The sequence below is a fragment of the Uloborus diversus genome, chromosome 7 (assembly GCF_026930045.1).
Source record: "Uloborus diversus isolate 005 chromosome 7, Udiv.v.3.1, whole genome shotgun sequence".
Lineage (NCBI taxonomy): Eukaryota > Metazoa > Arthropoda > Arachnida > Araneae > Uloboridae > Uloborus > Uloborus diversus.
Window position 1 is genome coordinate 85,630,881 of NC_072737.1, and position 15,099 is coordinate 85,645,979.

Below are 15,099 nucleotides of genomic sequence, written 5' to 3' on the forward strand. Positions count from 1 at the left end.
ATGTGCAAAAATGCATTCCGTGAAAAAAACAGTAGCATTTGACTCTCCCCCTCCCCCCCCCTACCCGATCCAAGGTGCCGAAAGAAGAGTCATTTCAATCGAGCCGAAAAGACGAGCTAATTTTGACGCTGTTCGTGAGAACTTGGCTAGAAACTTGGCGACCGCAAGGCGCATGAGGCGGCAACCCCAACAATAATTGTTTGATAGATTTTTTCCTTCACGTTCACGGTGTTGGTCAGTCCGCCTGATCCGTTCGAAGGAGTTAGTCTCGTGGCTGCTCGCTGGATTACTTTGTTTCCTTATTTAAAGGAATTTTAATTCAGGTGTTAGTGCGTTTCAATATTCTGAAAAATGCCTAGGGACAAAGCAGCCGACCAACTGAATGATTTTAAGGAATCACAGAAGGTGAAATGCTTTTTGAAAATGTTTTTAATTACTCGGCAACTTGGCTGTGTAAATTTTTGCTGAAGATGTTTTTAATTATTTTATTTCCTATCTAGATATCCCCTGTGTTTATACTTTTGTAAAATTATGTATGAATACATTTCAGTGTCATTGATTATTTTAATGATATTAACCAGAGGTACTTTACTTGATAAACTTTATTTTCAAAGACATCATTATTACTTATTTTATCTTTCCTTACATGCTGCGTTAAGGAGCTCAAGTCAAAAAGTAGGAAATATGGACAGGTAGGAATTTTTGTTTCATCAATGTCAACGACACAAGAGAGGCATTTTTTGTTTTATTGAAAGTTTCGATAGAATTAAACATTGACAAAGTATACTTACTGCTAACAACTGTTTAAAGGGGGTGGATGCATCAGATAAGTGATAACAGTTCTCCAGTTGATAATTCGCCAAAGAAATTTAATTCTAAGTGCTATTTTAACATTAAAAGTTTATGAGCAAAATTTCTTGATATTATTTATTTTTTTAGTTGTGCCCTTGATAGAAAAACTTAACTTTTTGAAGGTAAATAAACGATGAAGATGTCACATTGGACAAATGTTTTGCTATGTATACAAGCAAATATTTTTTGGCGAGGATTTTTTTGGACCACTTTGTAAAGATTGAGAATTAAAGTTGCTTTATAATTTTTTCATTGTATTTTTTCAAAATTATTATTATTATTATTATTGTACTTTTAAAGTAAATAAAGATCTTCTTGGTACTGGAATTATAAAGCAACCACAAATTATGTCAATTGATATAAAATAGTGGAAGTTGAATTCTGTGTTTAATAGGTCTTCCACAACATATATAAATTGTTTCACTGATGACATGACACCGTGCCTTTGGTACTTCTGTGGCAGCTTAACTGATAATATTACCTTTAAAAATGAGGGAACTGAGTTATCAGTATTCAAAATTAACTTTTGAATCTAACTGGAGGAACCTGAACATGAGAATTTCTCATGCACATACACTCTACTGTACCATAATATTTACCGGTCCCAATTAAGTCTCTTAAATGACAGGCCTGATTAAGGTCATGCAGCTGTTGTTTCATTCAAGAGCATGGGTCTGGTTATAGCAAATTTTAGTCCCAAGATATTCTCCTCATAAGAAATCTTGTTTCCGTGTACACACACCTCTAGTCATTATCCCTGAAATGACAGGCTTGAACCTTAATTTTAAATTATTTCTTTGGAGATGGAACTTAATTTTTTCCCAGTATTCAATAAGCATAAAATATATCTTGTAATCAAGTTTTGAGATTTTATAAGATCTTGATAATTTGATTGAATGACAACAAACACATTTAATTCAAAGCTACAAATTTACTGTCTGTAGCCAGAGCCATGGCAGCAAGCAAATGACAAACAGCCAAAGGCGGATCCAGAAAATGTTCAAGGAGGGGGCGATTGTTTTTTACTCTTTACTCCTTAGAACTTCAATTTCTAAAAACTTTCAAAGGAGTGTACTGAATCCCTCACTTACCCTTATGTAATAAAAGGTGTCTCACAGTTGTTTCTTTCAAAAAACAATCCATCAAAACATATCCTTGAAACTATCCCGAATGTCATCTAAGATGATCCAAAATTGAGATTTTGGAATTTCAATTTCGAAAAAATCCCTGTTGAAAGTTCCGGCCCTATCCCCAGAGTAATAAGAGATTTGCTACGATTGCATTTTAAGCACTTCAATTCCGGGAAAGAGCTCCCTTTCTTCTAACATCATCGAATGTTATGTAAAATTGCGGTTTTTAAACTTTAATATTCAAAATATACATGAAGGAAGTTCCTGTCTCTCGGTTCAAGGAGGGGGCGGATACCCTCCCTTGTATCCGTCCTTGCAAACAGCCTAGTTACAGCATTCAGAGACTGAAGTTTTGTGCTCATTTTGGACTCTATAGTTAAGAATATCAGGGCGTGTATACGGGGGGGGGGGGGGGGGGGGTAGAGAAGGAACACCTGTTGCCCAGAGCCTGAAAGGGGCCAGAGATTTTTAAAATGAGGGGTGAAATTTAAGAAGTGACGTAGGGGTAAACAATATGGAGGGTAGTGGCGGATCTAGCCGATCATTTCGGGAGGGGCCATCCAAAATTTTTGAACAAACTTGCCAGATGTTTTATCAAAATGAAGTTTTAAAAGCTCAATCTTAGGCTATCTTTAGAGATATTTGGTGGGGGGGGGGGGGGTTGGTTTAGGAATCTCCTTCAAACATGTTCCGAAACTGAAGTTTCCGAGAAATTTTTGAAAATTAGTGTCCTAAAAAAGCATTCAGACTATTTTTGATGATGCAGCCAAGGTTCGGGTGCTGTTCCCAGACATTTTTTTGAAAATGAAGCTAAGAAACCGAAATATTCTACCGTAAAATTTTGAGAAAAAAAGACAGTGGGTGGGGTGCTCTTCTGCTGTCGAGCCTAAAAATGCACGTTTAGGCAATGTTTGCTGACATTAAAAGAGAGTGAGAGCACTTGGAATCTCCCCCTCCTGGAAATATTTTTCCATTGAAGTTGCAAAATCCAACTGTAAGTCATTTAAGCCGTTCTTAGGCAATTTAAGGGATAAAGGCTGGGTATAAGTTAATGTATGTTAAAAAGTTTTCTAAATTGAAGTCCTAAAAAGCAATTTTGGTTTCATTTCGTGGCATTTGTGGAGGAGGGGTCACTCCCCCACCAGAAAAAAATTCGAAATCAAAGCCATAGAAACGTAAATTTAGGCTCTCTTTTGTCTCGTGAGCAATAAGTGTCCTCTGAGGACAGCAGTATTTAGAATTCGCCCGAGTGTCAAAAGTTGGAATCAAGAAATTATGTAAACGATGAAGCAAAATTTTGGAAAAAATAGTTTTTCTAGAGGAGATCGATATAATTTCTTTCCCAATTAAGACCTAAACTTCTTTTAAAGTAAAACACATGTGTTAAATTTTGTTATCTTCTCATAATATTTCTTTCTTTTTGTTTCTTTTTAAAAAAAATCCTACAACCACAAGGTTTGGGGAAGGGCCATGTCCCCCCTCTAGATCCGCCCCTGATGGAGGGGAACCCATAAAACTTGTGATGGGATACAAAACTTCTGTTACTGAGAATAACCATAACTAAGCTGCCGACAAATAGTTTCGGATATTGTAATTGAACTATTTTGGTGTTTGCTTTTAATTGTGTCTTGGGGAAGGGGGGATGATGGAGGGGGCAGCTAGTTTATAGCGTTATAAATCTCAGCATTTATCTTAATTTTTTCAAGGTGGAGCTGTAATCTATTTGCAGACCTCTTATTAGGTACTGTTGTGCTAAATTAACTTTTGCTACCAGTGTGCCTGCAGCTTGAATGTATTTATTCCTGACTGATAAGCTCAAAATAAGGACGAAACTGCAGTCTCTGCATGCCGTAACTAAGCTGTTTCGTATTTGTTTGAAAAGATGTGTCCATCAATATTATGAGGACATTAACTTTGTAAAACAATTTATGAAACTATCTGTCGGAAATCAATCATTAAAAAACACAGTGCAAGCATTCTGTTTATGCCATTACAAAATTGAAAATGTATAATAATGTTTGCTACATGACAGTGAATTATATTATTGTGGGTTAAATAGTTTGGATGTTAGTTGATTTTATGGTGACTTTAGTTCAGCAGGATATCAGCATAATTAATTTCAAATTATTAGCTAAAATACAGCTATTACTAATTTTATTAATTATTGTTACTACAAGTAATTATTATAATGGATATTATTTTCTTTCTCTCAACTTTCAGTAGTATTGTTCCCTATCTGAAGAGATTTCATTTGCTTTTCAGGGTAAAACTGAAGCTTTGACTACCGCTTCTGGTTGCCCAATTGGCGATAAATTGAATTCTTTAACAATTGGAGAAAGAGGTCCAGTGCTGCTTCAAGATGTGGTCTATTTGGAAGAAATGGCACATTTTGATAGGTATAGTTTATTGATGCATGAATTAAAATATTTTACTACTACAAGAAGTATAGGTATTGATATTGTGTAACATTACTCATACAGTACATAGTTATGTATGTATTAACTTTCTCTGAGCATTTATGTACAAAATTTCCAATTGTTCAATTTTCTGACATTTGTAATTTTTGAATTTAACATTTTATTGCCTGCCCTGTCTGGTCAGAGAAGTCGAACTGCAATGGAGATGTCCCAGGTTCAAATCCCAGTTAGGACATGGATATACTTTCTCTTCTGTCCTTTGTGTGAATGTGTTGTTATGCTGTGAATGGTTGCCTATTCTATAACTGAGTCCTTATGGCATGTGTGTACTGTGGAGAAGTCTTACTTCACACCAAATTACAGTACAGTTGGAGAAGTGAAGCAGTGCATCCCAAATTGGCAGCCTAGCTGGTACAAGACAACAACAATAACATATTTTAGCGTATGTTTAAAAGCAAAATTGTAACTGTCATATCTTGAAACAGGGTCGGACTGAGAATAAAATTCGGTTCGAGCATCTAGAGATGACCAATGCCTCTCCAATTAAAAAAACCCCTGACATTCAATGTTAATTAAATATTAAATTATTATTAAGAAACATAAATTATAAAAATATTTCATAATTTATTTTAAACTTAATAACTAATCAATTAATTATTAAAAATAAATAAACAAATATTCATTTAAATAATTGGCGAATATTTATTAAAATCGATAAATAGCATTTTACCGAAAAAAAAAGCAAATTAAAAAAAAAACTCATTTGCGGCAGCAGGATGTGTTTCGGATACACCTGATACAGTGGTGAAACTGAAACTTTCATTATGATGATGTCCAAAATCTGTTACCTACTAGACAACTGTATGTGCAAAATCTGTTACCTACAGACCGATCATTAAATTTGTTGTTGATTAACTTTTATAAATACCTGTTGTCTTTTTATGTTTGTATATGATGTTCTAGGTGTACATACTATGCAACAAAAGCAAAATTGATGTCAAATTTTAAAAATTACTCAGAAGTAACGTTTTTGTTCCCACCTTTTGAGATCTGCCCTTAGGGGAGCCATATTAAAATGTAAAAAGTTTAAAAAAATGGATAGTATTAACTAGTTATCATATTTTATTTAGTTTAATCACAAGACTCCTTATTTGATGCAGTTTTGCAATTTCGCTCCTTTTTTTTTTAACCTAGAGTTATGAAATGAGTAAAGAATAATCTTTTAATTTGGAGGCATGGAACACTGAAACATTGGAAATGAATACCAACCAGAGAAAATAAGTTAAGTAAATAGCATGATCCAGTGGCATACCCAGGAATTAATTTCTGAGGCTGCAGCTCTGTCAATCCACCCTTGAGTACGCCACTGCACCCTAGTGTGTAATAATTATAACCGGCAATAAATATGTTTTTGCGAAGCATTAGTGAAGAAACCGCTTTATGACACTGGCAAGAAAAATCGATCGCTACCAAATTTTGACAAAGCATTCTGTTAACAAGATAGTACAAAATAATTACAATAAATCAATTCATATATTTATACGTATATACCATTCTTCTTACTTACATTTCTAAGTACTTCCACGCACTATTCCAACTCGAATCTGTGCCAATAACACGTTCCGTTTTCACTGAACTCTTGCAAAAGAAAAAAACAAATTGTCAAGGTCATAGCTCAACTTATCAGAGATACTACACAAGGTCAAGAAAGGAGTGAATGTTGGTAATACCTTTAATAATTTTCAGTGAAGTTTTGATTCGGTATAAATTCAGAAGTACCCATCCCCCAAGAGAAATCCCCCCCCTCAAATACTGCAAAGACTCTCCAAGAGCAAGAGTCTCAAAAGAAAAAAATATCCTCAACAACAGTCCTATAAAAATTTTGATGCCACACTCTGCTGTGACTCTTTGCAAGTGAGGATATTTCCCTTGTATTATAGTGAAAAGATACATTAAAATTAAAAATTTTTCAAAGAAAATTACAACATTTTCATTGGTACAGAATCAAGTGCTTAGACTCAAGCTAACCTTGCTCTTGGCTGCAACAGCATCTTCGTTAAGTGTCTTCATCTTCTGCATTTAAATTAAAAATTGAAAAAAAAAAAGTTTTGCATAGTTTTTACAATTTTTTAAAACTGCAATAATTGAAGAACAATAACTTTAGTTATTTTTATTCTCTTGTTTGGAAGGTACGTAATTTGATTTCATTCTATTCTTTACACCGTTTTAAAAACTAAATATTTAATTTCAAAAAATGTGGAACCTAGAAATTATCAACTATGTTTTTTCTTTCCTATTTTTTTTTTTTTTTTACTTTTTTTAAATCTGTTAACTATAAAATTGCTGTTTAGTATTTTTGTTTCATTCGTTTTGATAGTGGAAGATTTGATACAAGATGTTAAGCAACCAAACTAGTTCAATCCACATTTTTAACATGTTATAGGAAAGACAAAAACACTTCATTCTGCTCCTTTATTTTTATGAAAGGAATTAATTTTTGTTTGTGTACCCTTTGGTGTATAAGTTCCTTTTTGATTTCTTTTTTAAATTAGCAGTGTTATTATTCAGATAAAATGAGAGTTGAGATGATTTTTAAAAAAATCTGCCTCTTTTAAAACAATTTTCCATTATAATTATAATAAAATTCAAGTGGTATCTCAATTTTATGGCATGCATTAACCTGTAAAATCAAAAATGTGAGCTGATTAAACTATTTCTTACAACGATGTTGGCCCGTGCATAGACATCAGGTATCAAATTCTCAAAAAAAAAAAAAAAAAAACTTCATGGATTGAACTGATTTTGATTGACTTTACTGAAATATAATTATTTCAAATGTAAAAAGTTAACCTCTGTATGAAAAATTAAAATACAGAAATCAATACCTGAATGTTTTCTCATTTTAGGGAAAGGATCCCTGAAAGAGTTGTTCATGCTAAAGGTGCTGGTGCATTTGGATATTTTGAAGTGACACATGATATCTCAAAGTATACTAAGGCTAAAATCTTCAGTGAAAAGGGCAAAAGAACTCCTCTGGCTGTCAGATTTTCAACAGTTGGTTAGTTCATATTTTGTTTTAAGTGTTGCATAAAATGATTTATTTTTTTGTTTCAGTCATCATCAGATCATCAGCATTCTGTTAACATCAGTGTTTACTGGTGACAAAAAAGGGGGGGGGGGTTCAATTGACCGCCCCTCAGACCCCCTAAATGAAACAAAACAAGCCCTAAAATACTAATTTTAGAAGAATGTCAAGATTAGTTTTGAGGCTCTTTTCAATGCTCATTTTTAATAACTTATGCTGTAGTATTTAAATTGACAGAATAAATCTTTTTATCTTCTCTTATTAGGACATCAAAGCAAATATATTAGATAAGCTATTGATAGAATCCCTTGAAGGACCTTTATGTATGATTTGGGGGTCAGGTCTGTAATCCCTTTCAGTACCATCTTGAGGTTTGATGTTGATGCTATTAAAATATTTTTCTTGTAATTTCTAGTCTGATACATAATCTTTATGCTCCAAACTTATTTAAAGTTTTCTTCTGTTAAAAAGAAAAAAAGTTGTTAAAGTTTCCTTTTTGCTATATTTTCAAGTTGATTTCATTTGATGGCAAAAATGTTAGTTTTTACTTATTCCGTATTTTTAGAATGACTATCTTTGAATCAATTATTTTCTATTAATGCAGATTTTGCTGCTGTCAATTTTTAAAAATGGACCGACTTCAGGGTTCGACGATATATATAGGGTATATCAGTCGATATATATCCAATATTTATTTTGAAAATATCATGATATTTTGATATTTTCAATATTTTTTCAGCTATGATATTTTCAATATAAAAAGTATGTTAATCTTAGTAATTTTGTTTATTATTAAAAATAACCAAAACGTTATTTACTATATATAACAAAGTAATATAATATTCCTTTTTTACTTGTGTTTTATATTCATAAAATTATTAGTAATGTAACAATTTTAATTTATATTAAAAGTGCCTAATTAAAATTAAACATTGCTCAGAAAAAAAGAATGTCTTATTACTTTGCTATGATTATTATTTATTTTTGAATCATATAACTGTAAAAGTAGCTAACTGGAGAAAAATGAGTAAAACAGCTAATGCTAATTTAACTCCATTAAAATTGATAGAAATGTAAACTGAAATGTTAGATATAAATAATGAAAGAGACATTAATTTTAAGTCTACATATTGTAATTATAATATGAGAAATTTAAGAATTATTTGAAGATGCATTTACAATTTTGAAGACTTTAATTTGTGCTAATTGAAAATATCGGATATGCAGTTGGCTCTCTGTTTAACGACGCTCTATTTAACGACAGCTTTTCACGGTCCAGATGGATCACTGTAGTGTTAAAAGCATTCTATTTAAGGATGGTTTTTGTGGTCCCTTGAAAGTCGTTAAACAGAGAGCCAACTGTATATCAAAATATTGGATATTTTCAAAAATATTATATTTTCAAACCCTGCCTGACTTATATGGGCAGGGCCTGTTTAAGATATCCGGGAGCTCTAGGCGAAACACTTTTTTGAGACCCCTTGTAGTCAAACCTTAGTTTTAGCCATTAGCTAAAGAGTTTTAGCCACTTAGGGGCCCTAGGCCATAGGCTATTCAGCAATCATCCCCTGTATATGAGTCATATTTTAGAATATCACATAAATTAAATATAAAAAATTTAATAAAATTTCAAAATATTTTGGCATATTCCAAGTTCGGATGTGAGTGAGCACATTGTTGGCTGAATTTATTGTTCTGAAAACAAAATAAGATTCTCTAGCAAGGTTTTTAAGTTCTTAATTTGCATGTGAAAATAAAAAATGGTTTTGTTTAGGTGGTGAATCTGGATCTGCTGATACTGTCAGAGACCCTCGTGGATTTGCTGTGAAATTCTACACTGAAGAAGGAAACTGGGATTTGGTTGGAAATAACACTCCAATTTTTTTCATTCGTGATCCACTCTTGTTTCCCAGCTTCATTCACACTCAGAAGCGAAATCCCGTCACCCACTTAAAGGTATTCTTTCATCTAATTGCTTCTCATTATTGAGCGTTGTGACCAGAATGGAATTATGTTCTAATTTCTATTGGAATGTAAAAATATGTATTGAGAATCTCGGAAAATTTATTGATTTGTAATAGATTTATACTAAATTAACTGGCAATTTAAATGTAAAATCAGGGATGTTCAACTTTATTTTATTGAAAGACCACAATTTTATTATGGAAGAACTTCCAAGCCACATTGATCAAATTACATACCAATATTATCCCGCATTAGCCTGCATGCTGCGAAATTCGAGCATGTCCAGATTTTCCTTAACACTTGCCTGGACCTTTACCGCAAGCCTGAAAAATCAAGGTTAGGAAAAAGAATTAATTTAAAAAAAATATATGTTCAGCTTAAAAAATAACATAAGTTCTATACTTATCTTATTGGCATTAATAAACAGTTTAATTTTGTAAAAATATAAATAACAATGTCAATTGTTATTTTAACAAGAAAAATATTATTAAATAATGAATAATTTTATAAAAATTAAAACTAAGCAAACATTCAAGCAGTAAGTTACCGCCCCTAAGCCAGTGCTAAAGAATTGACCATAGCTATTCAATAAATAAAAATTAAACTCTCCTTTCTAAATGGAACCTGAAATAATTTATTTAAAAAATATGAACAAATTGCAGTAACAATGATTGTTTCAGAATTGATTACTTTATTGGCATATAATTAAATCCTTCAATAATGCCAATAATGACTTACCCTATAATAACAAGCACATACTTCATGCAATGCACAATTTTAACTGCATGGGGAAATTTACTTTTGTTTTGTTGCAAAATAATACTCAAATTATGCGGCATGATGGAAAATTCTATCTTGCTCTTTTCCGACATACTGGCTAATGCGGGAGTTCTTAAGTTTTCATTTAGTTTGAAAATTATAGTGGATATCAATGTTCAAAGTTAAGTGTAATTGAAAGAGCAAAACATGATTTAAAAGAAAAAAAAAAAACATTGAAATTTGATACAACCCACAAAACTAAATTTTTAAAAAATCAGCTTTTTGAATAATTTAAAAGTACAACAAGAAATCTGGCATTCTGTCTCTTTTACCAGTTTTGTCAACATTGGTTTTTATGTGTGATGGAGTAATTTAGACGGAGCTCAAGATTAGTAGTGGAAAAAAATTTTCAATTTTGACTTTTCATTCTTCATTTTGAAGAATAGGTTGGTCCTCACAGATCTAAGTGCTGCTAAAAAGAGACAAGATCGTTATAACGCACACCTTGGGACCAGAGCTTTTGCGTTATACAGGTTTTATCATGATATAGATCATTTCACAAATTTTGAAAATAATATTCAGCATATATCTTTATATTTGCACTTTAAATAAGTTTAATTGCTGAGAGTATTAAAGCACTAATCATGTAATATATATATTTATTGTCATTCACTACAGGTGCAGAATATGTCCGAACCGGCGATCTAGGATCGGGGAAAATTTGAACCATCTAGGGAAAATTTTGCAGATTCGATTTAAAAAAAGAAAAATCCAATTTTTTTTTTCTGCAAGTGTCTTTTGAATGCATTTTCTTTTGCATCACCACCCTTTATATTTTCATCAACTATTTGTTGGATAATAATTTACACATTTAAAATAAATGTAGATATGATATTTTAATTGAAACTTACATGCATTTACTTAATTTGCTTTTTAGATACCGAGTTCTAATACTACTAGTTCATTCTATTAGTATTAAAGATGCAATTGCTTTTTTTTCCCACTCAAAACTATCTCTACCTATAGTAATAGGAATGAATTTGTATCTGAAACATATAGCATATTGTAAAATTTTGGGGAAATTTTCATACAGATTGGGGGAAATGTTGGTGTTAAAAACATTTTCTGCACCCCTGTCATTCACAAACACATACATTTCACAATCAAAAGAAAGTGAATTATCCTACACCACTGCTAGCTTCATAGTTAGCACAATAGTTACATTTTCAAGAGCAATCTGGCACTTTTTACTAATTTTCATTTTAAAGCTTTGAATTGAGATGGAAAGATAAAAAAGTGCTTTAAAACTTAATTTACGTAAGAATTTTTATGTTTGAAAGGCAGAATAGAGCATTTTTTTAAATGCAAAATTTATTGTTTACATTAGCAAAGTAGTGCAGTTTATAGAGAATTGTGTTATACAGGTCAGCGTTTTAAAGGTATTTGACGAACAGAGTGTGAAATCTGATTGCTAGAATTTAATCTTTCTTAACATACGGTGAAAAATAATCCAAAAGTTCAAAGTTTCTAAAAAGTATAAAGTGGGCTGCAAGCGACCCACTGGTCGTGGGTTGAAGATCTCTTGCTTCTGCTGTCAATGAAGCAAAAATTGGTGTATACATTATACAAGTACAAATTGTACATCAACATTTGATATCAAGTAAGGCAATAATTTGAATATTTCTTTCAGGATATAGACATGTTCTGGGACTTTATTACCCTTCGTCCTGAAACAACTCATCAAGTGTCTTTCCTATTCTCTGACCGTGGTATTCCAGATGGTTACAGGCACATGAATGGCTATGGCTCGCACACGTTTAAACTGGTTAATGCCCAAGGTGAAGCAGTTTATTGCAAATTCCATTATAAGGTTAATATTTTTATCCTGTTCTCTTTATTTTGCATACATTAGAAAGTTATAAGTGATAAAAGTATGGTAAATAATATGCCTTATTTTCCTGTGTGTTATCCATGGCGATGTATAATCTGCAGGTCCTAAAATATGCCTGAAGAAAAAAAAATCTTTGTATAATCCGCTGTGGCATATGATCGGCGGATAATACAATGTAAAAAAAGTTTTGACTTAACATACAATTTTAGCAACTAAATTTAAAACGTGAAAAGAAGTAAAAACTTAAGGTATAATCAAAATTAATCTAAAAAAACAATGATTTCTTCTAAAAATTATGATTATAGTACACTAATTACTTAAAGACCAAGGAATCAAAACAAAGGAGCAAACTGATAAATCTTGCGCAAATAAAGGCTTCTTCCTAGACTGTATGGTTGTTTATTTTACACAGCCTGAATCGCGTAAGAGGAACATTTAAGCGATGTAAAATAAACAATTAACGGGCATTAAAAGTCTCTATTGGTGAATGCTGCTGTAAATATTGAGGCTCAACGCATTGGTGTTGAGAAAAGAAAAAAACAGATAATCCGCAGTAGCGCATAATTTGCAACTCATAAATTTTACTTTTTAAAAACAGATAATCCACGGATTATATGCAGGAAAATACGGTAGTAAATAGTTTTCGTTTTATTGTTAAGAAAAATATTAAAAGAAATTTTCCTGATGTTACAGACTGACCAAAAAATTAAGTGCCTCCCAGTTGAAAAAGCAAATGAACTGTCTGGTTCCGACCCAGATTACTCCATCCGGGATCTGTACAACGCCATTGAAGCTGGTAACTATCCATCTTGGACCATGTACATTCAAGTAATGACATTCAAACAAGCTGAAACATGGAAGTTCAACCCATTCGATTTAACAAAGGTAATTATTGTTTACTAGGTTTGAATTGTGATGTGATCTTAAATCACTTATTTAGATATTTTGTTTGAATACTAAAAGATATGGAACGTAACTTCAACCACAATCACTTATGGAAGGACCAGTGATTCCACCACTCCTGTACCACCAGTGACTCCTGTTATTGTGGGTCTGCTGAACCTTACGATTTTAGGGTTTTACTGAATGGGGTAGGGGATTAGCCTGAGAATGTGGGTATTCCATGTAGTATTTTTTTTCAGAATGAAATATAAAAGGATATAAATTATCTAAGAGATGAAATTAGTAAACCTAAAATGCAAAAGTGTTGTACAATTCACGTAAAAACCAAACCTTGTGGCACGACAGCCCATGAGGGCCAAGGCCTACTCTGTCCAACTCTGTTTTCCTGACTAGGGGCTCCGGAATGCAAGGCAGATATTCCGGTTAGGTGGTCAGCCTGACGGGGAACCCCAGTGTTTGGTTCCCAAATGTGCTTGGTACTCATTTTATCGAACCACAGAAGGGATGAATGGCTGAGTCAATCATACCCTACCCGGAAATTGTCAATTTCACATTAACTTTCGTAATTTTAAATTTTTACTTGTTTAAAAACCTTCATACAAATAAAAAAATGATTTAAAAAAAGGTACAAAATTATTAAAGATACACACAAAGCATTGAAAACACACATGAGACAAGGGGATTAAAACACATTTAAATGGTGAAACATTTGAAAAGATATGATTGGGTTTAGAATTTAAAAGTGTAACAATTTCATCTTTAATATGCTTTTAATTTGAATAGGTGTAGAATTAGGAATAAAAGGGAAGTAGATGTTGATAATTAATATTTTTTTTACCTGTTGAAAGAATGCTATGTTTTCTTTTTTAAGGTTTGGCCTCATGGAGAATTTCCTTTAATACCTGTAGGGAAAATTGTACTTAATAGGAACCCTAAGAATTATTTTGCTGAAGTTGAACAACTTGCATTTTCACCTGCACATTTAGTTCCAGGAATTGAAGCAAGTCCAGATAAAATGCTTCAGGTAATATTTTAAAATGAAAATTATTAAAATTCAGATAAAAGATGATTGCATACGTTCAGTGTTATTTATATCAGTTTTGAATGGTATGTAATATCTCTGAAGTAAAATGGGTTTTGTGATTTATCTATTTGTTTGTATTTCCTTTTATCCATCACTATAGGTGTAGTTTTATTGTGTTGGAAGTATATTTTAAGTAATAAAATTAAAAATTTCATTATTTTGTTTACTTTAAATTAAAAACAGCACTGTACAGTCCAATAAAAATTTGATAACAATTTCGTAAAGATGTTTGGTTTTTTCTTGCTTAGTTTTTTTTCAATATCCAGCTTACTTAGCCGAACCATGATTGTCATGTTCTTCTTTCAAAATAAAATTCATTTTCATGTTCGAAATTTAATGTTAAGTTCTTAACTTTAAGCTGAAAATTTGATATTGTTAATGTGCAACATTACATTTTTTAAAAACACTTTATCTTACTCTAGGGACGTCTTTTTGCATATACTGATACACACAGACATAGGCTTGGTACAAATTTCTTGCAAATTCCTGTCAATTGTCCTTTCCGTGCTCGACCAAGAAATTATCAGAGGGATGGCCCACAGTGTGTTGATGAAAATCAAAGTAAGTTTTATCTCATCAAAAACAACCCTTTTGTAAAAATTTCCCCACCAAAAAAACCTTTAACTTTTACGCAAAAAAAGAAAACCTGCATCCTAAACCCAAAAACCCTCAGCCTTAAAAAGCTATGATATCTAGTCTGCCTGCCAAGTATCTGCCAAACTATCATCCTCCCTCTTCTCCTTTTTCTTCACAGCTATTTCCATTAGAACCTCCTACCACCTTCAACTCCTCAGAAATATGGATAGATCTTTTAAATTGTTTATCTTGTTTGGCGGGAAGCTTTTTGCTCACCAAGCAGCCACTTCACTTTGAAAAGCTTCCCGCCAAACAAGATAAATAAGTTAAAAGATCTATCCATATTTCTGAGGAGTTGAAGGTGGGAGGAGGTTCTAATGGAAGTATCTGTGATGAAAAAGGAGAAGAGGGAGGATGATAGTTTGGCAGATACTTGG

The 15,099-nt window shown here is 32.3% G+C and overlaps 1 protein-coding gene across 1 annotated transcript in view; it reads left to right on the forward strand.

The window, feature by feature from the left end:
* Window positions 1-232: 232 nt before the first annotated feature.
* The window catches only part of LOC129226468 (catalase-like), a 32,149-nt gene continuing 17,282 nt past the window's right edge, over window positions 233-15,099 (forward strand). The window contains exons 1-8 of the mRNA XM_054861075.1: window positions 233-405; window positions 4,245-4,378; window positions 7,306-7,457; window positions 9,259-9,440; window positions 11,899-12,078; window positions 12,793-12,984; window positions 13,874-14,026; window positions 14,509-14,647. Coding sequence (XP_054717050.1) covers window positions 352-405; window positions 4,245-4,378; window positions 7,306-7,457; window positions 9,259-9,440; window positions 11,899-12,078; window positions 12,793-12,984; window positions 13,874-14,026; window positions 14,509-14,647 — 1,186 coding nt within the window. The 5' untranslated portion in view covers window positions 233-351. The remainder of the gene's footprint in view (window positions 406-4,244; window positions 4,379-7,305; window positions 7,458-9,258; window positions 9,441-11,898; window positions 12,079-12,792; window positions 12,985-13,873; window positions 14,027-14,508; window positions 14,648-15,099) is intronic.